The sequence below is a fragment of the Colletotrichum abscissum genome (genome assembly GCF_030869225.1).
Source record: "Colletotrichum abscissum strain IMI 504890 chromosome Unknown Scaffold_1.1, whole genome shotgun sequence".
NCBI lineage: Eukaryota > Fungi > Ascomycota > Sordariomycetes > Glomerellales > Glomerellaceae > Colletotrichum > Colletotrichum abscissum.
This window is the reverse complement of record NW_026849987.1, coordinates 247,432-268,266: the sequence shown is the minus strand read 5'-3', so window position 1 is coordinate 268,266 and position 20,835 is coordinate 247,432. Positions and strand designations below refer to the sequence as shown.

General features: G+C 53.3%; 7 protein-coding genes across 7 annotated transcripts; 4 read left to right on the top strand and 3 right to left on the bottom strand.

Annotated features, from left to right (window-relative positions):
- Positions 1 to 19: 19 nt before the first annotated feature.
- On the top strand, positions 20 to 1,302 carry CABS01_00075 (uncharacterized protein; the record flags this gene model as incomplete). The annotated part of the gene is made up of 2 exons (XM_060533459.1): positions 20 to 640; positions 841 to 1,302. The coding sequence occupies 2 exons, from the start codon at positions 20 to 22 to the stop codon at positions 1,300 to 1,302; spliced, it is 1,083 nt and encodes a 360-aa protein (XP_060405973.1).
- Positions 1,303 to 2,033: 731 nt separating this feature from the next.
- On the top strand, positions 2,034 to 2,907 carry CABS01_00074 (uncharacterized protein; the record flags this gene model as incomplete). Its single annotated transcript, XM_060533458.1, has 2 exons — positions 2,034 to 2,163; positions 2,300 to 2,907. 2 exons carry the CDS (start codon positions 2,034 to 2,036, stop codon positions 2,905 to 2,907), a joined length of 738 nt encoding a protein of 245 aa, XP_060405972.1.
- A 2,971-nt stretch (positions 2,908 to 5,878) lies between these two features.
- Positions 5,879 to 7,601, top strand: CABS01_00073 (glycosyl hydrolase family 1; the record flags this gene model as incomplete). Its single annotated transcript, XM_060533457.1, has 2 exons — positions 5,879 to 5,922; positions 6,215 to 7,601. 2 exons carry the CDS (start codon positions 5,879 to 5,881, stop codon positions 7,599 to 7,601), a joined length of 1,431 nt encoding a protein of 476 aa, XP_060405971.1.
- Positions 7,602 to 9,632: 2,031 nt separating this feature from the next.
- On the top strand, positions 9,633 to 10,926 carry CABS01_00072 (glucose N-acetyltransferase; the record flags this gene model as incomplete). The annotated part of the gene is made up of 3 exons (XM_060533456.1): positions 9,633 to 10,152; positions 10,216 to 10,811; positions 10,870 to 10,926. The coding sequence occupies 3 exons, from the start codon at positions 9,633 to 9,635 to the stop codon at positions 10,924 to 10,926; spliced, it is 1,173 nt and encodes a 390-aa protein (XP_060405970.1).
- A 343-nt stretch (positions 10,927 to 11,269) lies between these two features.
- CABS01_00071 (uncharacterized protein) lies at positions 11,270 to 13,459 on the bottom strand (the record flags this gene model as incomplete). The annotated part of the gene is made up of 1 exon (XM_060533455.1): positions 11,270 to 13,459. One exon carries the CDS (start codon positions 13,457 to 13,459, stop codon positions 11,270 to 11,272), a length of 2,190 nt encoding a protein of 729 aa, XP_060405969.1.
- Positions 13,460 to 13,935: 476 nt separating this feature from the next.
- Positions 13,936 to 15,688, bottom strand: CABS01_00070 (sodium/bile acid cotransporter; the record flags this gene model as incomplete). Its single annotated transcript, XM_060533454.1, has 4 exons — positions 13,936 to 14,575; positions 14,669 to 15,107; positions 15,213 to 15,398; positions 15,514 to 15,688. 4 exons carry the CDS (start codon positions 15,686 to 15,688, stop codon positions 13,936 to 13,938), a joined length of 1,440 nt encoding a protein of 479 aa, XP_060405968.1.
- A 1,360-nt stretch (positions 15,689 to 17,048) lies between these two features.
- Positions 17,049 to 20,471, bottom strand: CABS01_00069 (uncharacterized protein; the record flags this gene model as incomplete). Its single annotated transcript, XM_060533453.1, has 2 exons — positions 17,049 to 20,104; positions 20,174 to 20,471. The coding sequence occupies 2 exons, from the start codon at positions 20,469 to 20,471 to the stop codon at positions 17,049 to 17,051; spliced, it is 3,354 nt and encodes a 1,117-aa protein (XP_060405967.1).
- Positions 20,472 to 20,835: the final 364 nt, after the last annotated feature.

Genomic DNA, 20,835 nt, shown 5'->3' with positions numbered 1-20,835 from the left:
ATGCCACACGACCACGCAGATGCGATTTCGTGTCATGACCACCAAGCGCCAGCCGTTTACTACTTGTGTCCCCTGGGTCCTCACGACCGCACGAACAAGCTACAGCGAACCTGCCACATACCTTACACGTCCAGATACCATGAACGAGCCCATCCCGCTCCCGGGCTCAGGTTCAGGCTCAACGGGAACGATGCCCCGCCTCGGTCTCGGCGTCTACCAGCTCAGGGGGGAAGAGTGCTTCGCGGCCTGTCTGGCGGGGTTAGAGGCCGGGTACCGGCACATTGATACCGCGCAGCTGTATGGGAATGAGGAGCAGGTTGGGAGGGCTGTTGGGGTGTTTTTGCGACGGCGGGAGGAAGTGTTATCAGATGGGTGCGATGATGGGCTTGGTATTTCTGCCGCTGGGAGAAGAGGGAGGGTCAAGAGGGAGGATTTATTTTTGACAACTAAGGTTGGACGGTGGGAGGGCGACGGGGAGAAGATGTATGAGAGTGTCTTGAGGAGTGTGATGAGAGTTGCTGGGGAGGAGGAGGGAGGGTACGTTGACTTGGTTCTCGTACATCGTCCCGTTGCGCGGTGGAGGGATATTTGGAGCGTGTTGGGGAGGCTTGTGAGGGAGGGTAGGGCGAGGGCGATTGGGGTAAGTAATTTTGGAATTGGGGCGCTGGAGGAGATGAAGAAGGTTTGGGAGGGGGTGATGCCGTGTGTGAATCAGATTGAGGTGAGTATCTACAGTACCTACCTATCAAGCATGACTCTCGCGGTGCTGGGAGGTATAATGCGACAGGAATTTGCAGAGCAAGGTTGATAGAGATATGCTGATGAGTGTCGCGAGAATAGCTTCATCCGTGGTGTCAACAGCGGGAACTAGTCGCCTACTGCCAACAAAACGGCATCGTGGTACAAGCGTACAGCCCTCTCGCGCGCGGGCAACGGTGGACTGACCCCGTGTTGAGAGAGGTCGTGGAGCGGGTCCGGCGCCGTATCGGGGTCGGCGTCCGGGAGGAACCAATACCAGTATCCGGACGATGGGTGGCGGGAACAAACGACGACCCACAGGACCGGGATACGGCAGTCACGAAGATAAGAGAGATCACGGAGGCTACAGTCACGCCGGCGCAGGTGCTAATCCGGTGGTCTCTGCAACGCGGATATGTGCCGCTTCCCAAGAGTGCGGACGCAGAGAGAATCAGGGAGAATGGGGACGTGTTTTGGTTCAAGCTTGATGAGGTCGAGATGGGCATGTTGGACGGATTGGATCTGGGGGCTGCGGGGGCGCTGTTTCCTAAGAATGTGAGTTGATGGTGGGATACATCACTCACCTTAACTTAGGACTTCCCATGAAACGCATCCTGATAGAAATGCTCTGGAATAGTCTGCGGCCACGGGGCTATAGGCAGCGTGTAGAGACTTCGTTCCGAGTTTGTAAAGTGCAAAGCAAGATTGATCGGCTTTCGGTTTCTGTATGTGGCCGCATCCTATTTCTATAGAGAATCCCCAGTTCACTTGCATTTAAGTCTCATGACAGGATGTCACAATATTGAATATGACCGCAGCACACAGCAAAAGCGTGCAAAAGCGTGTAGACCTTAGCACGCCTGCTAATGAGGTTACTACAAGTGCCCCACGCAGACAGCGCTCCCAGCGGCCGGGGCAGGACGGAAGGTTCGCCGAGACCCGAACCGGGGCTTTATTCGGGCGCGGGTTGGTGGCGCTGGCGCTGGCGCATGAACTCATCAAGTGGGCGGTGGAACCATTCCAGGGCGGCCAGCACAGGTGCCAGCTTCACCTGGAATCTTCGATGCTCATCCTGGGCCATCCCACCTCGAGCTGCGCTTGCGGAGGGGCAGTGAAGCAGTGACCTGCCTGCTTGCAGCTTTGGGGTAAGGATCGCCAAACAAACAAAAAACATCGACAAACGTCTCTGCCCTTTGACCTGCAAGCGCTTGACTTTAACCTTCAAAATTTCCTCCAATTCAGCAGTCCATCATCGTCATTTCAAATACTTGACCCGCTTTCTAAAGACGACGACCATGAGCGAAAGTAGCTTTCAACGTCCGTTGCGCGGCGGCTGCCAGTGCGGGCGCAACAGTTACATCATCGAGGTCCCGCAAGGCACCACCGAGAAAGCCCAGGTGCTATTCCATACAGACTCAATGCACAGTAAGTGGCTTCGTCTCGCCAATTTCTCGCGATTTCCGTGAGCAGGCGTTCTCAAATAATCCCGCCGTGCATACAGCCGATCGTGCCTCACCTCTTCGAGAGCAGAAGCTCCGCTAACCCATGATCTGATGCGCAGGAGTTCCTCTCGCAACCCCACTGGCCGCCATGATCCGAGTGCCACTCTCGTGGTATCACAGCTCAACCCACGCCTTCTACCCGGACGAAAGGCACTCGGCGATCCGCCGCGTTTTCGAATCACCCTCCAACCACCACCCTTCGAGACGAAACTTTTGCGGCTTCTGCGGCACGCCGCTATCCTACTGGACCGAGAGACCCCCTACCGAGGCGGGGTTCATCCACCTGACCCTTGCGAGCCTGCGAGGTGAAGACCTTCGAGATCTGGAAGATCTGGGGCTGATTCCAGAGTTTGAAGAGCCGGAAGAACAGCCCGCTGTTCCGACAACAACCACGGTAATTGGGAGGGAAACCCAGGGCGTCCCTTGGTTCGAGGGCATGATCGATGGTACCCGTTTGGGCAACTTGCGTCACAGCCAGGTTGTTGATCATAGCAGAGACGGGAAAATTAGGGTTGAATGGGAGATTGTAGAGTGGACCGAGGGAGACGATGCTCCCGACGTGGCCGCAGCAGCGGATGGCGATGTTAATATGACGACAAATCATCCCGGAAAACGCAAAATGAACGACCGAGAGGACGAGGATGCGGCTGTCGACGGCATGCATTAAGCCTTGCCCATGCCGTGCATTGCAGCGGCAGGGTAGGTCGTAATGAGTCCAGGGCTGTCTCGAGCTGGGCCGGCTCACCTTCGTCCCGGCTTCCGTACACCTCGGTGAGGCTCCGGATAGAGTCTCCAAAACAAAGACTTTGCTTCTGGCGAAGACTCTGTCCCGTTAGTCTTGAAAAGTTGGCGCAAAGATGTGGCAGTCCCAAAAGATGGCACTTTTGATTTGCACACATCAGAGGATGCGCTGCGTAGCAGTTACGGAAAGAATTGAAATGAGCTTCAAAGAGGCAGGCAGGCATGCGCGCTGTAGTGACTGCAGCGTCCACGATGAAAGCAGCAAAGATGAAGGTACCTTGAGATAGCTGTAGATGCTACCATGTACACACATGCCCCAGCAGGGAATAGAAGTTGCAAGATCTCCGATGATCTTCCGGAAGTGGTGTTGTTTTGTGTCGTTTTGAGCTTCCGCTACCTTGACCAAAGGCCTGTTGGCTGTAAGTGAAGGCTCCGCCAGCCGGGCAGACGGCTTTGTCAACCGAAATCGAGAAGACACCAAGCAGTTGCATCGTTTCCTTGGATGACCGGGAGAGGCGTAGGTCTTCCGCGTAGAAACAACAGATCCGTGGTTCTTCATGTGATACGGCGTGTTGTAATCGCGCAAACTAAGGTGCTTACGCTGGGGCTGTCGGCCTTGGAGGGGCGGAATTGGATTTCAAGCAGGATGCAGCTCCTCGTAAAGTCGTATCTGTACATCCACCCATGAGCCGCTTGATAAAAGCGCCGGACGGAGAAAAGGGAACCGCAAGAAGCCTTGAAATAATGCCAGGTGTTCTGAAGTTGAGATGCCGTCTATATCAGAGTCTTGCTATAAAGCTGGGGACGAGAAAGCTGGATGGTGCGGAGATTATGGGACGATAGCCGGAGTTGGAGAAGCTTCTTGGAGTGACATTGGACGAGCCGGGTGTGGGTAGATACAGGTGGAAGGGAGACTCTCCCGTCCGGCGTCCGCTCACCGAGAGCGACGGGATTTTGTTCGCGGAGCCGGGAGTTTTCTGAAATTTTAGACTGGGCGTGACCAAAGTAAGGAAAATCGTGGCAGTAGCGGCTGGTTACCCGTTGTCTGGGAGTCAAGGAGAGCTCGGGAGGATTCCCCGTGGCCATGGTCGGTCGCCTTATGCGAGCGATTGCGTAGGACGAGACCTTGCAGAGTGTGCTGCGAGCATTGCTCCATGTCTGCTACCAGCCGATCCTGGCGAGGCAATCAGACATTGGGACCAGCTCAGATTGCGCTAGCGGCCGGCGGAATTGAGCCGTCACCGGAGTTTTGGCGACAGCGTTTGGCGATATGCATGTCGCCGGCCATCCAGTGTGCATATGTGTCCGTACCGATATGTTTTACACAACCTGTGTGTGTGATGTGCAAGGAGAACTTGGTGCGTGGGCTGCAGAAATTACAGCGAATTCATGCTGGCGCTTGTGCCGAATAGAGACAAGTGTCCAATCATATAAGTTCGGAGATCGTCAGGTGAGGAATCGAGGTTTGTTCGTGTTTCGAATTGGCTCTTGGAGGCTGGTGCTGGTAAACCGTAAGACGAGCTGGGCAGAGAAAAGGTCATGTTTTGACGGATAGACGGGCCGTCGTGTGCTCTCTAGACTCTGGGAAGCGGCGGCGGAGAGGAGAGAAATGGGGAGCACTTGGGAAAAAGGGGACCCCACGGCGGGGTAATGGAAGGCGCCCCTGGCCTAGGCGCAGATGCACTTCCCCTGTTGGGTGTCGGGTCGAAGAAACCCCAAGGAGGGCAAGAAGGGGGTAGATACTTGCCTATTCGTACCTTCTTTTCCATCGCCTCCAAATTCATTTGGAAAGAGGCATCGTGATGTAGACGTGCTTGCCCCCCGTCTCACAGGATTCCATGTAGACGTACATCAAGGTTGCACAAGGTCACTCTACTGGCGGCAGCTGCTGTGGACATTTCCCTACTGCCTTCATTCCTTCCATCTCTCCCGTAGCCTCTGCCGACTCTAGCGAATGGAACATGACGATGCGCTTCTTTTCGGTGTTCCACGCACATTCTACTGTCGGAAAATCCCCGCGCCATCTGGGTAACGAGATAGGTACACCGCTCAAAGTAGACGCTACTGGCGGGCAAAGAAAACTCACGTTGGACGCCTCATCTTTACGAACCAAAGGTAGGTAACTTGCCAGATCACGCCTCCGACCCATCCATCCAACGCCGACGCCAATGCCAATCCCAACGCCAGCACCATCCATCTTCGGGCCATCTTCTAGTCCTAGCTTCTCGGTGTCGACGGTCCGACATTGGAGACGTCCAGAGTACCAGATTGACCAAGGCGCTACCTGATACCACGTCCATCCGTCCCATGTCGTTGTCTGATGTGCCCAGTCTGTACCTCACTCTCACTGCACACCTGCACGCTTAGTACAGACGGATACCTTGACACGATGCGGGTGTTTGTCCCATCTTTTTTTTCCTTCCTTCCCTGCCCTGTCTACCTTAGTTTATTATACTCGAGTAATCCTTGTATCTGGCTACCTTTCCTTTTGCCTAAACCTACCAAGGACGTCCAAGTACCCCCGTCCATCCCAAGGTCACAATGCCGTTTTAATTGCGCCGCGCTGCTTCCTTCCGTCTTTCTTTTGCATCTTATAAGTATCGTGGCAGCACCTCGCTGTCCATCTGTACGATCCCATCTTGCTCCCTCCTCTCCCCGTCGCCTCCTTTTACATCTCATCTCTCATCTCGATCTCTTTTGACCACTTGTTATCAAGTGGTTCGTTTCTTGTCGAGGCAAATAATCTACTCTTGGCTGAGCCATCATCATCCCACCGTCAAGCCCATCGAAACCGCTCCATCAGTCTTAGCGTAGGTGCCTCGCAGACTGACGACTCTCTGAGAATCATAATACCAAACCTCCTCTCCGTAGCTGGTCGCCCTTCAAACCCGTCCATCATGTCTCTTCCCAACGACTTCCTTTGGGGCTTTGCCACCGCATCGTACGTATTTCATCTCATCATCAACCCGGCTCGGCCCATCCCCAATGCCCCGGTCTGGTTGTTATCACCATGCATATTCGCTCCCTCTTCCGCCGATATCCCGATTGGGATGACTTACAAGCATTCTCCCACCACACTTCGCCCTCTTCCCTCCGTCTTTCCCGTCCCGCCTGCAAATTCCACTTCCCCTCCGAGCTGCCCCCACTATCATCTTTCCCCTCTCCCCTCATTTAGCGACCACGACGACACAACATGCGAGACCCCTGCTGACGCTATTTGTCCACCACTACAGTTACCAGATTGAGGGTGCCGCTGAGAAGGACGGTCGTGGTCCTTCCATCTGGGACACCTTCTGCGCCATCCCCGGCAAGATTGCCGATGGCAGCTCCGGTGCCGTCGCCTGCGATTCCTACAACCGCACTGCCGAAGACATTGCCCTGCTCAAGTCCGTTGGCGCAAACACCTACCGCTTTTCCCTTGCCTGGTCGAGAATCATCCCTGTCGGTGGTCGCAACGACCCCATCAACCAGGCCGGCCTTGACCACTACATCAAGTTCGTCGACGACCTCCTTGAGGCTGGCATCACCCCATTCATCACCCTCTTCCACTGGGATCTCCCCGATGGACTCGACAAGCGCTACGGTGGTCTCCTGAACCGTGAGGAGTTCCCTCTCGACTTTGAGCACTACGCCCGCATCGTCTTCAAGGCCATTCCCAAGTGCAAGAACTGGATCACCTTCAACGAGCCTTGGTGTTCCTCCATTCTCGGCTACAGCAGTGGCTTTTTCGCACCCGGTCACACCTCAGACCGCAGCAAGTCCGCCATCGGTGACTCTTCCCGCGAACCCTGGATCGTTGGCCACAACTTGCTCGTTGCCCACGGCCGCGCAGTCAAGGTCTACCGCGAGGAGTTCAAGCCCACCAATGGTGGCCAGATTGGTATCACCTTGAACGGTGATGCCACTTACCCCTGGGATCCTGAGGACCCTGAGGACGTCGAGGCCTCTGACCGCAAGATCGAGTTCGCCATTTCCTGGTTCGCTGACCCAATCTACTTCGGCAAGTACCCCGACTCCATGCTCAAGCAGCTTGGGGACCGCCTGCCCGAGTTTACGCCCGAGGAACTCGCCCTTGTCAAGGGATCCAACGACTTCTACGGCATGAACCACTACACGGCCAACTACATCAAGCACAAGACCACCCCTCCTGAGGAGGACGACTTCCTTGGTAACCTCGAGACCCTCTTCGAGTCCAAGAGCGGTGAGAACATCGGCGAAGAGACCCAGTCTTTCTGGCTGCGCCCTAACCCCCAGGGCTTCCACAACCTCCTTGTCTGGCTCTCCAAGCGCTACGGCTACCCGCCCATCTACGTCACAGAAAACGGTACCTCCCTCAAGGGCGAGAACGACATGCCCCTTGAGCAGATTCTCGAGGACGACTTCCGTGTCAAGTACTTTGACGGCTATGTCAAGGCCATGGCCGATGCCCACGAGAAGGACGGTGTCAACGTCAAGGGCTACATGGCGTGGTCCCTCATGGACAACTTCGAGTGGGCCGAGGGCTACGAGACTCGTTTCGGCGTCACTTTTGTCGACTATGAGAACGACCAGAAGAGATACCCCAAGAAGAGCGCCAAGAGCCTCAAGCCCCTCTTTGACAGTCTCATCAAGAAAGCCTAAGCATTTGTCACGGTGTGTGAGTGTTGACGCATAACAAGAGCAGGTTAAAGGGCATCCATTAAGCTTGGATATGCATATCATTTATGAAAATGTACAGAGAGCACTGATCTGCTCATGATGATGTATGAAGATTGTTTTGTTGCGATCCAATATGTAGTTTGGATATGAAATGAGTTCTGCTAGGGGGGCTGTGTTAGTTGGCTGGGCTGGCTGTGTCCCACTTTTTCTGACCAATAGGATAATTGCGATTTTCTCGGCCAACCACAGCAAGCAATTGATTCTAGCTTTCTACTGCCAGCCTCGCGCAGAACCGGCTTACGTAAACTTATATAATTCGAAAATTATTCTAGCTTTTATTGCGGTAATCGAGAGATCTCGACGAATCTCGATTTCTATCAATTACTCAGGGGTAATTGGGTCAAAATTGGCGGTACCTCCGTCGAAAAGTCGCAATAGCTTCACTTTTCGCGGGCGGCGACGGCGAGGTTGAAGTGAGTGGGCAATTGGTAGTAGTAGAAATCGGTCGGGATATTCCCTGGCCTCTCATTGGTCAGATCAGTTTAGGAAAAGTAGGACACAGCCCGCCCAGCCAACTAACACAGCCCCCCTAGCAGAACTCATGAAATACCGAATTGAGAAGGCTTAAATCTGATGTCGATCATGGAGTGAACTGGAGTATGAGATCTAGGTTCTCTTGCTGAATTGTGATTACCGGCTAAACTTCGTGTTTTCGGTTACATTTGAACCTCGCTTAAAAACTTCAGGTACATATCACCCAGAGCTAATATGGCTTGTCAACCAGCAATTGAGGCGGCCTTTGTAAGCCATGAAGAACTGCCGAACCAGACTTTGGGCTAAGGTGGTTCCATAGCCAACATGCCACGAATCATGCCGGCTCGGCCTTTTTTCCTTCTCATATTCCCTGTGTCTTCACGTGAATAAGACATATTCGAAGAACGAAGAATTCGCTGGCTGTCATTTATGACTTGCCTATGGTATACAGGCCCCTCACAGTTGCGAGCGCCGTGGATGCCACGGATCACGGTATGCCATGAAATTAATTATCGACGAAGTAAAGATAAGCGAAAAGCCAGCGAGGTCCAAAGAGGGCTTATGTACGGTATCGGATGTGCCTGATTTGAGCCGCATACGGTCGACCCAGCAATGGGTCGGCTGGGCGGCTGGGTCAATCCCGACCATCCAGCTCTTGATGTTGGGCCGGAACACGATGCCGAACATGGAGCCGCTGTCCACCTGCAAGGCCTCGGCGCTGTTGTAGGTTCCGGCTTTAGATGCGTAGTCGCGTTTGAGCTATTGAAATCGCAGTAGAAGGGAGAAGAGAGCCCAAAGGGCGGCTCGAGTTGTTTGCTTCAGCATCACCTTAGGCATCACCAGCTCTTTGTCTCATGCAAGTTGCAACCACAGATATCACAAACAGACAAAGGCTCTGTTTGAAATCATAAGCATTTCGCCAGCGCGTTCTCTTTATCAAGTGGGACTCTGCCCAGCTTGACCTACAGAGAGCAACAATATCTGGCTTCAGCCAATGGCGCCCAGTTCCAACTGAACGGTTTGAGACAATAAGGACCCTGTTTGCTTTTATTTGAGCTTCGGCCGAGAACCAACGCAGAGACTCTTTGGTGCCTGACGCGGTTCGGAAAGATCTCAGTTCGCGCAAAATGACAGCAAGACAATGTCTCGTCTCAGCGACAGGCCAAGAAGGCCAGATGCCGTTGCCCGCGCGGTCCTTGCCGAGGAATCACGGAATCGCGCCAGGCATGGCATACATCGTGACTCCATCTGCCAATTTCTCCAGGTTCAGGGCAGAGCGGCTGGATGGACTTGGCAATGTCTTCCCGCTGGCCTCACCCCCTTGCAGATGCTTAAGCATGTTTCCCAAAGTGGGTGAGCCACAGTCTTTGTGCGCACTTATATCCCCAGCTCGTGTCCCCAGTTCAAACGACACTCTAGAACTCTGCGTGGTTTGCTTTCTTCGATTATTGCTTTTGCGGCTTGGTCCTCGTTCTTATTATGCCGCTTCAGTGGCTCCGCGGCCGCTTTGCCTACACGCCGCTTCAAACCGACGATGCGGCCTTCTCGGGTTCTTTACCATGGAAGGGCAGGCCTTCCCCTACAATCTTTACTCTGAGACAGCTCAAGTTGGCTGCGTTCACCATTCTTGGGCTATTGTTGCTATCGGGTGTTGGAGTCTACAACCGTGATCAGATTGAAGCCATTCGAGTAGCTTACTCAACTTCTCAACACGACGAGTCACCTGACGCCAAGTCTGTAGACTGGTCTCGGTTTGCGTACGTCCAGTATGTCACTAATAAAGACTATCTCTGTAACTCGGTCATGTTTTTTGAGAGGCTGCAAGAACTTGAGAGTAAAGCGGACCGAGTTCTGATGTACCCCTCCGTCATGCTCGCTGATCCTCATGAGAAGGAACATGAAGATTCATCAGATGATGCCAAACTCCTCATCCTTGCTCGGGAGAAGTACAACGTAAAGCTTGATCCAATATCAGTTCAACATCGAACAGGCTCAGATCGTAAGTCGCCCCTCCAGGATCATCATCCTGGCCGCCAAGAGCTGACATGGAGCTCTTATCTAGCAACCTGGGCGGATTCTTTCACAAAACTTCTCGCCTTTAACCAGACGAAATACGACCGCGTACTTTCAATCGACTCGGACTCAACTCTCCTACAACACATGGACGAGCTCTTCTCTCTTCCGCCAACCCCAGTCGCCATGCCACGTGCGTATTGGCTTCATCCAGATAAACACATCCTATCCTCCCAAGTCATTCTTATTCAACCAAGTCAAGTGGAATTTACTCGCATAAAATCAAAGATCAACAACGCTGGAAGAAACGACTACGACATGGAGCTCGTCAACGAATTATACCAGGACAGCGCCATGGTCCTACCGCACCGGCGTTACGATTTGTTAACCGGTGAATTCAGCAAAGACAGCCACCAATGGTACCTTGGCAGCGACGAAGAAGCCTGGGACCCAGTCGCTGTGTACAACGAGGCAAAGCTGCTACATTTCTCGGACTGGCCCTTGCCTAAGCCCTGGTTGGATGCCCCCGAAAACTTGGTCCGGGAGAGAGAGCCTAAATGTGTGGCCATGATGGATGGTCTTGGAAGTTGTGCCGCGAGAGATATCTGGCGTGGGATCTACGAGGAGTTTAGAGAACGCAGGAAAGTAAGTCTGCTAGAAAGTCTCAAGTAGTTTGCAAACAGCGCGGCTAACAACGAGACAGCGAGTCTGTGACACGAGTCCCCCGGAAACACTAGAGAATGGCCGCAGACGCCGCTAGTCATGGAGGTATAGGTTTCATTAAGTCGGAGTAAGGTGGTTTTCGTCGTAACTTCTCTCTATTTAATCGAACTAAAACTCCACTTTGACGCATGAATCCGACAAGTGCTTAGGATGGATAACCCCGGCTGCTGCACACCAACTCAGCGTTGTTTGATAATTCCATTATCGAGCTATCGCGACTGATGGATCATGCAAGGGTCAAAAAAAGGAAATACACTCTAGCAAAGACCTTTTCAATAGACTAAAAAGTTGATACAAAAGCCAAACGAAATAGTGATGGGTAATATGACTATCTACGGTTGCATAGAGTATGTACACGCGCGCCAAGTTCGTTCTGATCCTCAAATGATAGGGACCACACGATCCCATACTCCTGATTTGAGCAACTCAGAATTGTCGAGAGCTGTATAGAATAGCACTCCTAGAAGCAGAGAGCGATATATGATGATATCATCAATCTTTTGATTCAATTCCTCGTTCTCTCTGTCTTCATTACTTGACTCAGAGTGGCAACCTACTATTTTCGCTAACCTGCTTAGCATTTGATGAGTGTTGAAGAAATTGGTTGGCACGTTGTACGAGGGTCCTACTAATCCTTCTACTTGTATCTTAGACTCCTCTAACTTTCTCCTGAAATGTTCCAGATATTCACGATCTTCAGGAGTTATTTCCAAGTCTGTCTGTGTTGGCGGGCCACCGAAGAACTTGTTACGCAAGTGACATCGTAGAGCTCCGAATCTGCCACTATGCCACTGCGAATAAGCTCTTGTTCTACCGTGATTCGCCACTTTTATCTTCAAGGCTGCTTTGAGGCCTTCGAGCTCGAGTTCGAAGCCATCGACTAGGTTGTGGAGGGCTTGAATCGTCTTGGAGTGAATGTCTCGCACTGTCATCGGAGGCTGTGGCGGTTCCGACGTTTCCAGTGTTGGTTCCGTTCTATCGGGAACTTGAAGAATACCTTTCTGCGTCATAGTCTCTGCTCGGGATAGAATCTGCGTCGTAAAGAACAAGAGCTGAATCCGGCCTTCAATGTTGCCCATGCCACCATCGCAATCTGCTAGCCAGGCGTCCGCGTAATTCAAGTGTTTGCGTGCTTCTTCACGAAGCTTTTCCTTTTGACTAAATGTGAAGTTCGAAAATTTTTGTCGAAGATCCATGGGATTATTGAGTAGGGTAAGACACAACCGAAGTACTTGTGGACAGCGGAGCCATGGGTAGTCTCTCCCTGCTACTTCACCTCTTATCGCTTTGAAAGCATGTCCTCGCAGTTCAGCAGCTGATAAGTCATCAAACGGTTGCTTAAAGAACGAAAGAGAACGGCCATTTTCATCCCAGTCCGATTCTTGAAATCGATCGAATCGAACTTTACTCCAAAACCCTCCGTTTAGAGCAATGGCCGTGAACGGGTTATACTCTTTCCACACTGGTCCTGGGAAGAGAGACGGAGTGAACTTTGGCGACTTGGCCCAGAGGAAGACGACGGTCGGTATGTAGTGCCGGCTGAGGGTGTAGCGATCTGGGAGAAAGCAGTCTGTTCCTTTGATCACGGGTCTATACTCGGGGTGCAGTAAGAAGAGCCGATGGTCTGTCCGGTGTGTCTCGATTATCCCGTCTGCAGATTTCCCGTCCTGCAGCTCAATTAGACCATTTGCATGCAGCGATGCCTCTCGAAGTTTTTCCAGACTAGGCGTCGGCGTAATGTCGTTGTCTCTGCTATGATGCTCAGAAAATGCCCCAATGACACCGAGAACTGGGTGCTGACGGAAATCAAATTGGAAGCCGCAGCCAATGATGACAGGGTATAAATCTGCGTCGGCGTCCAACCGCTGGACCCCAGCAGCTGCTGCGATTACCACAATCGCGCCAACCTCTGCAGAAGCAGGAGCGGCAACAAAGTCCTCTGGAAGATAGTCGGCAGTGACTGGCATAAGATCAAACCCGTCGAAGTTTTCCAACCCAGTGGTTTTGAAAAGAGCAAGCCATGTAGCTGGATATGACGGCACATCAGGAATGGGTGCTTTTCGTGCTTCCACTCTTCTGGCCTCAATTGGAGAGCCAACAACATCAGAGGGCAGTAACCTAACAAGCGCACTCGCTGGGAGCAAGGGCGGCAGCCTTTGTTTCTCTTCCTCCCTCGGCTTTTTCTCTTCTTCGTTCTTCAGCTTTCGTATCGCATCGTCAAGCTGTCGTTTCAGATTGTCCAGTCTCAGCATGGGAGTATAGGCGGTGTAACTCCAGCTCATTTCGGAAAGAATCCATTTCCTTGTGGTTCGTTTCGACCATTTCCCGATGGCTCGACCATTTGCTCTACGACCACCTTTCCCACCCGCAAGAACAGCTTGGAAGACTGTAGCAAGAGCAATCATGGAGGCTACCAATCCAATCAAAAGCGTAAAGCCGAAGGTGATGGGATCCCAATCGATGCCTGCATCTTGTGCTTGTTTTTGCTCCGCAAGAATGTTCAGAAGAGCCCGGAGCAGACAGTCCGTAGAGTTTTGGTTTTCGAGACACTCCGAACCGGCGGTGTCCATGGTGACAGTACGATTGAAGATGAGCCACTGCCAAAGGTGAAGGCTCGAAGATGAAGGCCGGGGGATGAAAATGTTGTTAGGGTGCGCTTCTTGCATAGATAGGACTAATGTGCTTAGGTATGTGTTGAAGATGAGGCTGATTCATGCGCTCAATTCTGCCTTGCGGCCTAAAAAGGACGTAGTGAGGTGACAAGGCTTCAATTACTGCACCCATTCAGGAGGACATGTTTCTTCATGGCGCTGTATTCAACGTACATGGGGCCACTGATTGATTGGCCGGTCATATCGTGGCAGTACAATAAAAGAACCACCTCTGCAAGTGAGATCGCCTTGACAAACGCTCTCATGTACTGCTGACTCGCGGGGGTAGGTTGGAAAGAACTCCATTTTCACGCCTAGCCTTTTGGTTTTTGCGTTAGGTGGAGCTGCGTACATTACGCTGAACAAGCTGAAGACTGCGTTTGAACCAACACCAATTATTTCTCAGGAATGGTCTTGACGGGCACTACATTACTCCCGTCCCTGACTTCTCCGCCCTTCTTCTCATCATCCCTCTCACCAATTGACTTCCTAGATGACCGATCCCCCTCTTCCTCCCCCCTCCCTTGCCCAGCCACACTTGTAACCCCAGACCCAACACTGCCCCCCTCTTCATCCCCTTCAGCCTTAGCAGCCCTCCTCAAATACCACTTGAATACGTACACCAAAATCTGCGCCATGAAAACCTGCTCGATGGTATACAACAACACTGGAATCTGAATCAACGCCCTCGTCAAATCATCCGACTGCGTCCACATAGCCGTCGCCAGCGGGATTCCCAACGACGTTGTCTTGGCCGCGCCGCAGAAGCAGACGGCAATCATCTGCTCTCTCGGTAACTGTTGAACCGTGACAGCGCGTCGGAGGAAGTTGGGTACCCAGCGGGACTGTAAGGGGCGGGAATCGGCGAGACGAGGATTGATTGCGTTGCAGAGCGCTAAGGGAGGGCGGGCGGCGTAGAAGCAGATGAGGGTGAAGAGGGCGTAGAGGGCGACGTTCATGAAGACGTTGAAGATTATGGAGGGGTGGGGGGTTACGTAGAGGGCGCCTGTTTTGAAGGCTGCTGAGAATGTTGTCCTATCCGGTATTAGTATCAAGAACCATATATCACGAAGAGAAAGCCGTGAAAGGGGCGAGGGTATATCATGAAAAGGGGCAACACCAACTCACCAGACAAGCAAAATCAGACAAAACGTCGACACCTTGGCAAGATAAAACGTCCTCAGCGCCCAATCGACCTTCTTCTCCCAAAACCACCTCACAACCTGTCCCACAGCCAACGGCAACAACACGCTCAAACCCAGCTGCTTCAGGACATTCGCGTACATGGCGCCCAGGGTACTCGGGTTCGCGGGCTGCCAGTCGGCAAACTCGGGCGTCTTGGGGATGAATCCGTAAATGAGCCCCGGGGAAATGAAACTGCCCAGCACGTTGCCGATGACGACCTCGATGATGGCGGCTGCGTCGTCGCCGCCCGAGGCGCGGGTCATGACGACGTTGGAGGCGATTGTCGTCGGGAGGCAGGAGGCGACGACCATGCCTACGATGATGGGGGTTGCGAGGGCTTGGGTGCGGAGGCCGCCTGCTGCGATGATGATGTGTACGATGACTTTTGGGGTTGTGTTAGTTTACGATTTGAGATAGATGTTTCGCCCAATGCCTCCATCCCTTGGGGACTTATGAGCGGCATGTTCATGTCAAGTGAGTTTCTTACTTAGTAGTATCACGGGTATAACGATAAAGCTGATCCCCTGGACAATAATATGTAGCCGCCAGTTGGCTACATTCTGCCTCAGCTTCGCGTGCGAGAACTGCAAGCCGCTGACGAGGAAGATGATAGCGATGCCGCCGTAGATGATGGTGTACTCTGACCTGATCGGTCCACCTCTAGCCGCGACATCTTGTAGTTCAGTTTGTTAGTCATGTACTCGATTTCAAGTTCATTCTGTGTCTCTCTCTCTCCCTCGCTCACTCTCAATCTCACATGAAAAGGACGCTCATAGATGCCAACTTACTCGGGAAAAAATACGCAAAAACACAGCTTAGAGCGAAGCCGATAACGAGCCACTGCGCCAAGACGAGCCTGAAGATCTTGACCGCCTTGATCCGGATGCGCGTCCACGTGGATGTCGGTGCGGTCGCCGACTGAGGCTTCGCGCTCCCATCGCGGGCGTCCACGGGTCCGGCCATGGCTTTCTGAGAGGCACACACTTCTCTCTTGCGCCGGCTTAGGCCGAATGAGACATCGGAGGTGCGTCGTTGTGTCGTCGGGTCGGGACGGTCGTAAAAGGTGGAGTTCCCTTAAGGTAAGATAGTCGGGCTGTTTAAATGTAGTGACGGGACTGGAAGACCTCCGTATCTCTAGCGATCTAACTTATCGAGATAAAGTGTGGAAAGGTGAGAGATTTAGCCTGCAATGAGCTGCCAAGACTTATATCCAGAGGGTAAGTTGTATTGGATCAAGGTTAAAACGACTTCATGTCCCAAACATACGGGCCCCTTCATGTACGGCAAGCCGAACGTTTGGCCGTCCCTCTCCCTCTCAGTACCTATCTACTTACTCTTCCCAAACCGTGCCGGACAAGTCTTCCTCCGCAGACAAAGATTAGGTGATTTGCAAGGAAAAGAGAATGGATGACGCCAACGCCCAGGTCACTCGCAGTCTTGCGTTTTGAGTCGTTGGTTTCGCGTCGCGAGGGCGGGGCCGGGTTATACCCGGGCGGCGTAGGCGTGGGCGCGGCGAGAACCCCGACATCGGTGTCGTCCGAAGGTGGGATTCGTCCAAGATTCCTGCATAGGAAGTTTTCGCCAGGCCACTTGATCTCTGGAAGTGCGAACAAGTGATTAACTTCAGTGCTGGAAGATGGTTCAGAATACACAGATGCATCTTCTCGAGTAGGTAAGCTTCGGCTTATACGGCGAGGCACGAGACCTAGAGAACTTCGGGGTTTCTCCGCTTCGGTGCCGTGCCGATTTGGCCGATGTTCATGCCCGGCGTGTGATTGATGAGCTGAAGCACGTGTGAACTAGTTGTTCTCGGCCGGAGTTTTCTTTCATCTCGGCTCCGCGGCTTTGAGAACACCATCCGAGGGGTGCTCGAATAACGTCCCCTTCCTTCCCCCGGTTCCTCGGATTCCTCAGAGTCAGTGGTACCAAAACCTGAAAATTACAATATGGAGGAGTACAATACCTTTCATCAAGGTCTCACAAGCATCCTACAAGAGAACAGATTATTTGAATAAGTTGATTTTACTGATTACGTTTACAACTAATACTAGCGGTCAAACTTATCCCGCCTCAGTCTCTTTCTCGCGTGTCATACACCCATTTTCTCTTAACCTCGTATCCCGTCATCTAGAGAAAGTAATCTTTCCATCATCTGTATCATGTTGTATCCTTGATCGGTTTCCTGAAGTGCTGTTTTCCCATGCGTCTCCTCCAACCTTCTGTGATGTAAACCGTTATTTTCCAAACTAGGGTATCTACCAATATTGTGTAAGAGAGAGAGAGTAAAAGAAAAGAAAAGGTAAGAGAAAGAATCTGAAAAGAATTATGCATCACCCGAAGCATTCCTAGCTTGGTTCTGCATCCTACGCATCGCCTCGCGGTGCAACTCAAACATCTCCCCGCTCTGCATGCTCCTCGTGAAAGCCTGATCGGACCTCTCCTTATCGATCCTCGCCTTCTCCTTGCGCTTCGCCTCCGCCTCCTTCTGGCTCATCATGAAGCTCCGCTGCAGGTCAATGTTCCTCTGCACCTCGGCCTCGCGCGCGGCGGCCTGGCTAGCCGCCAGGTTCGACGCGCTTGGCGACCGGAACATGCTCAGCGCCATGTCGCGGCCATTGGCGGCGGGAGCGGGGGACGCCGTACCGGCGCGGAGATCGGCGCGGACCGAGTCTCGGAAGCTCGCGAGCCGGGCGTCACGGGCGTCTTGCGAGGGAACGTTGGAGTAACGCAGGGGCTGATGAGAGTCGAAGGCGAGGTTGTCGGCGGAAACGCTGGGTACGTAAGAGCCGCTGGCTGACCTAGAGCCTTCGAGGGAGGATCGCATTGTGCCGGAACTGCTCTGGCGACGGATAATTTCCCTGCGCTGGCTCAATGGGAGGTCGTCCAGGGAGACTGGCGGCATCTGTGACGGGTAGACGGGGTAGTTGTACATGGAGCCGGTCTCGCTGGGTGGTCTGTAGGAGGCGGCAGATATCTCAGGCGTGTTGTTGGCGCCAGTCAGAATTCCGTACGTCTTGTTGCGCAGAGCGACGCTTCTCTGTGCGATCAAGCTCTGAGGGCTGTCGTAAGACATGATGCCGGGTGGCGGCGGCGGGGGAACAAAGACAGCTGGAGCTGTTGCTGAGTTAGCGATGCCAGAGGCGCCGCTTCTTGTGCTCGCAGCTCTAGAGAGCGCCTGTTGCTCTTCCTCGGCGATGGGCTCGAACTGCGTCTTGCTCGAAGCACGGCGATGTGACTGGTACGAGCTGCTTCTAGAGTGGCCACGGTTCGGTGACTGGGTTGACTTGGGTCGGGTCAAGGCCGGCGGAGGTGTCGCGACGGGAGCGGGCGATCTCGAAGGAGTTGGTGCAGGCGCAGGCGTGGCAGACAAGGCCGTCTGCTTAAGCTCATCGATGTGCACAGGAGCTGGGGCTTCCCGGGTCTGCGGTCTGTCGTCTCCGACCTTTAAGATCTCAGGCTCGGGTGCGTCGGCGTGGCTAAGGTGCTTTGCCCATTCGTTTGTGCGGTAGTGTAGCGCAACGTTGGAGAAGCTGGGCGGCAGACGCTCTTGGGTAAGATTCAGAGGCGTGGAACGAAGCGAGGCTGTTGATTTGGCTTGCTGAGAAGGGACGGGGACTTGTCGACTCTCGCCCGACTCAGACAGCTTCACCGAGCTGTTTTCTTGAGCAACATCACCGATTGTGGTTTCCGGCGCCCTCTCTTCGACAGCAGCAGGAGTCGCATCCTTGGCCAGAGGCTGGGCTGGCATGTCAGTGACAGCCGTCATGGCTGACACTGGTCTAACGGAGTCTCCATCGGTGACGCTCTGTCGAGATGCCGATGCTGATGTAGTAGTCTCCGGCTTGATGCTCGACTGTTGCTCTCCAGAGAGCTGTGCGTTGATCTCAATACTGCGACGGTGACCACCGTTCACAGATCCGGCGCCGCTGTCGCTCTGAGTGTCAACAGTTGCCGCGAGAGACACAGCGTCGTCGTCCCTTGGACGTTGAAGCACCGCCAGCTCCTCATCACCGTCATCTTCCTTACGATGCGACATCGATGTCCGCTGAGAAACCCTCCGCATCAGCTGTACCGAGCTCTGAGAGAGTCGCTTCGCAAAGGAACTCCTCTTGCTGCCGACGCCTGCCTGAATCTCTTCATCATCGTCGGCAAAAGTTGCGATCGTGGACCGCTCCTCTTTGTCTCTGGCTAGAGCCTCCTCATCAGGGAATCTGAATGGCAAAGGTACCACTTCAGGGACCGGTGCCACCTCTTGCACGCTCTGAACAACAGTAGGACCAGTGACGTTGTCCGCAGCAACGGGTTCTCTGTGAGTTTCATCCGGAGCGACGCGTAATGTCACAACGACTTCTTTCTCCTTTTCGGAAACCATCAGACCTGGAGACTCTGGCTTTGGGGGAACAGCGGGAGAAACATCCGACCCTTGCATTTCAGCCATGGGAGGGGCGTGTGATCGAGGAGTAGCGGTGCTCTGGCTGTATCGAATAGCCTTCTCGCTCTCGCTGTCGCGAGCAAAGCCGGAGTCGTGATCATCGCTGTCTGGTGTGTAATCTCCGTGCGCTCTCTCCCACGCCCGTCGCTCTAAAGCGGTGCGAGCCTCGAGCTCTCTTCCAATGTTGGCCTCTTCGTCATCACGGGCACGCTGCGCCTCGGCCATTTCCTCTTCCCGCTTCGTACGTTTATCCTTGATGACGTTCCACAATCTCTTCTGAGAAATGACGCCGATAACAGTGATTACAATTATAGCGGCAATCTCAACGCGAATGCCCTTTGTTAGCGGGTACGTGTTGGTGTCTTGAGGGAAGAGGTTGTCGTTCAGGTCCCAAATGTACGCCCAAAACTCCTTCAGCCCAGCCCGGCTGAAGCAGTCGATTCCGAGCACAGTTGCCGTGGCACCACTGAAGGCGATCGTACACATGAGCGCCCAGTCCCGAGTCCATCGGCTGAAGTACAATGCAAAGCCTGCTAGTGAGAAAACAATGATGAAAATGACTTTGCCGACTCCCGTAAGCAGGCCGCCCTCGTGGACGCAAAGCAGCCACATTGAAAAGCAAAATCCGCCGAGAGCACATCCCAGGCATTCCGTAATTTCTTTGAAGAACCAGGAAGCGAGAACGCCAACTGCGACGGCCGGTAAAACTGCTGCGACGACATAGGCTCCTTGGGATCCGTTGGACACTGGAATGACCATGACATAGACGACCAAGACTGTGATACCCAAGGCGACGACGTACGCAACGGAGAAGGCAGTGTGCAAGACTGTATTCTTGATACCAATCAAGCTGTAGATGACCCCAGTGCAGAGCAAGATGACACCAGCGACAGCCCAGCCTGGTGTGACCTTTGGCTCAATAGGTAGCTCTCCTGCCAGCATGGTAGCTGTATCAAATGTCAGCCTTGTCTAGGGTTTGGTGTTGGTGCTAGGTGTTCGATGAGAAGTTCATTTACAATTGTCAAGGCTTGAGTTTCCAGAGGTGCTGCCAGTAGTTGGGATGATGGGAGGACTAGAGACTGTAGCGGAAACAGAAGGCGACTCGGTGGTAGTGACTGCCGCTGTCCTTAGTGAAGATGCCGGCGATGTAGTACTTTCAGCATCTTGTGCGCTTCGTGACAAAGTAGAAGAGGCAACGGCTGCTGTAGTAGTCCCGCTCTCTTGACGTCTGACGGGCACCAAAGCTTGAGCAACAGCCGCCTGAAGGAAGATTAAGAGAAGGCCCCATGAGATCAGACGATTCCACCTCGCCATGATGACGAATTGGCCACCAGGTGTCGAATCCAAATTATTATACCAGTATTAGTGTTTGGTGTTGTCGAAGCAGTTTCCGAGCATCGATAGTCTGTATTCACCTGAACCACTTGTGACGTGAAGAGAGGAGGGGATGCCGGCAGCAAGAAAAGAGTCGGTGGAAGACACGGGCAAGCTGAAGGGGGGAGCTGGGAGAAGGAAGGTATTATTAGATGAACGAACAATGGTCAGCCAGCATCGACTCGAACCCCAGGGACCAGTGGGGGATTAGGACAAGACAGCTCCCGGGCTGACAGCAGAGAAGAGGGGAGGATGGAAAAGAAGAAAAGAAAGGGTACAGACAGGGGCAGGGAACAGCCCAGAT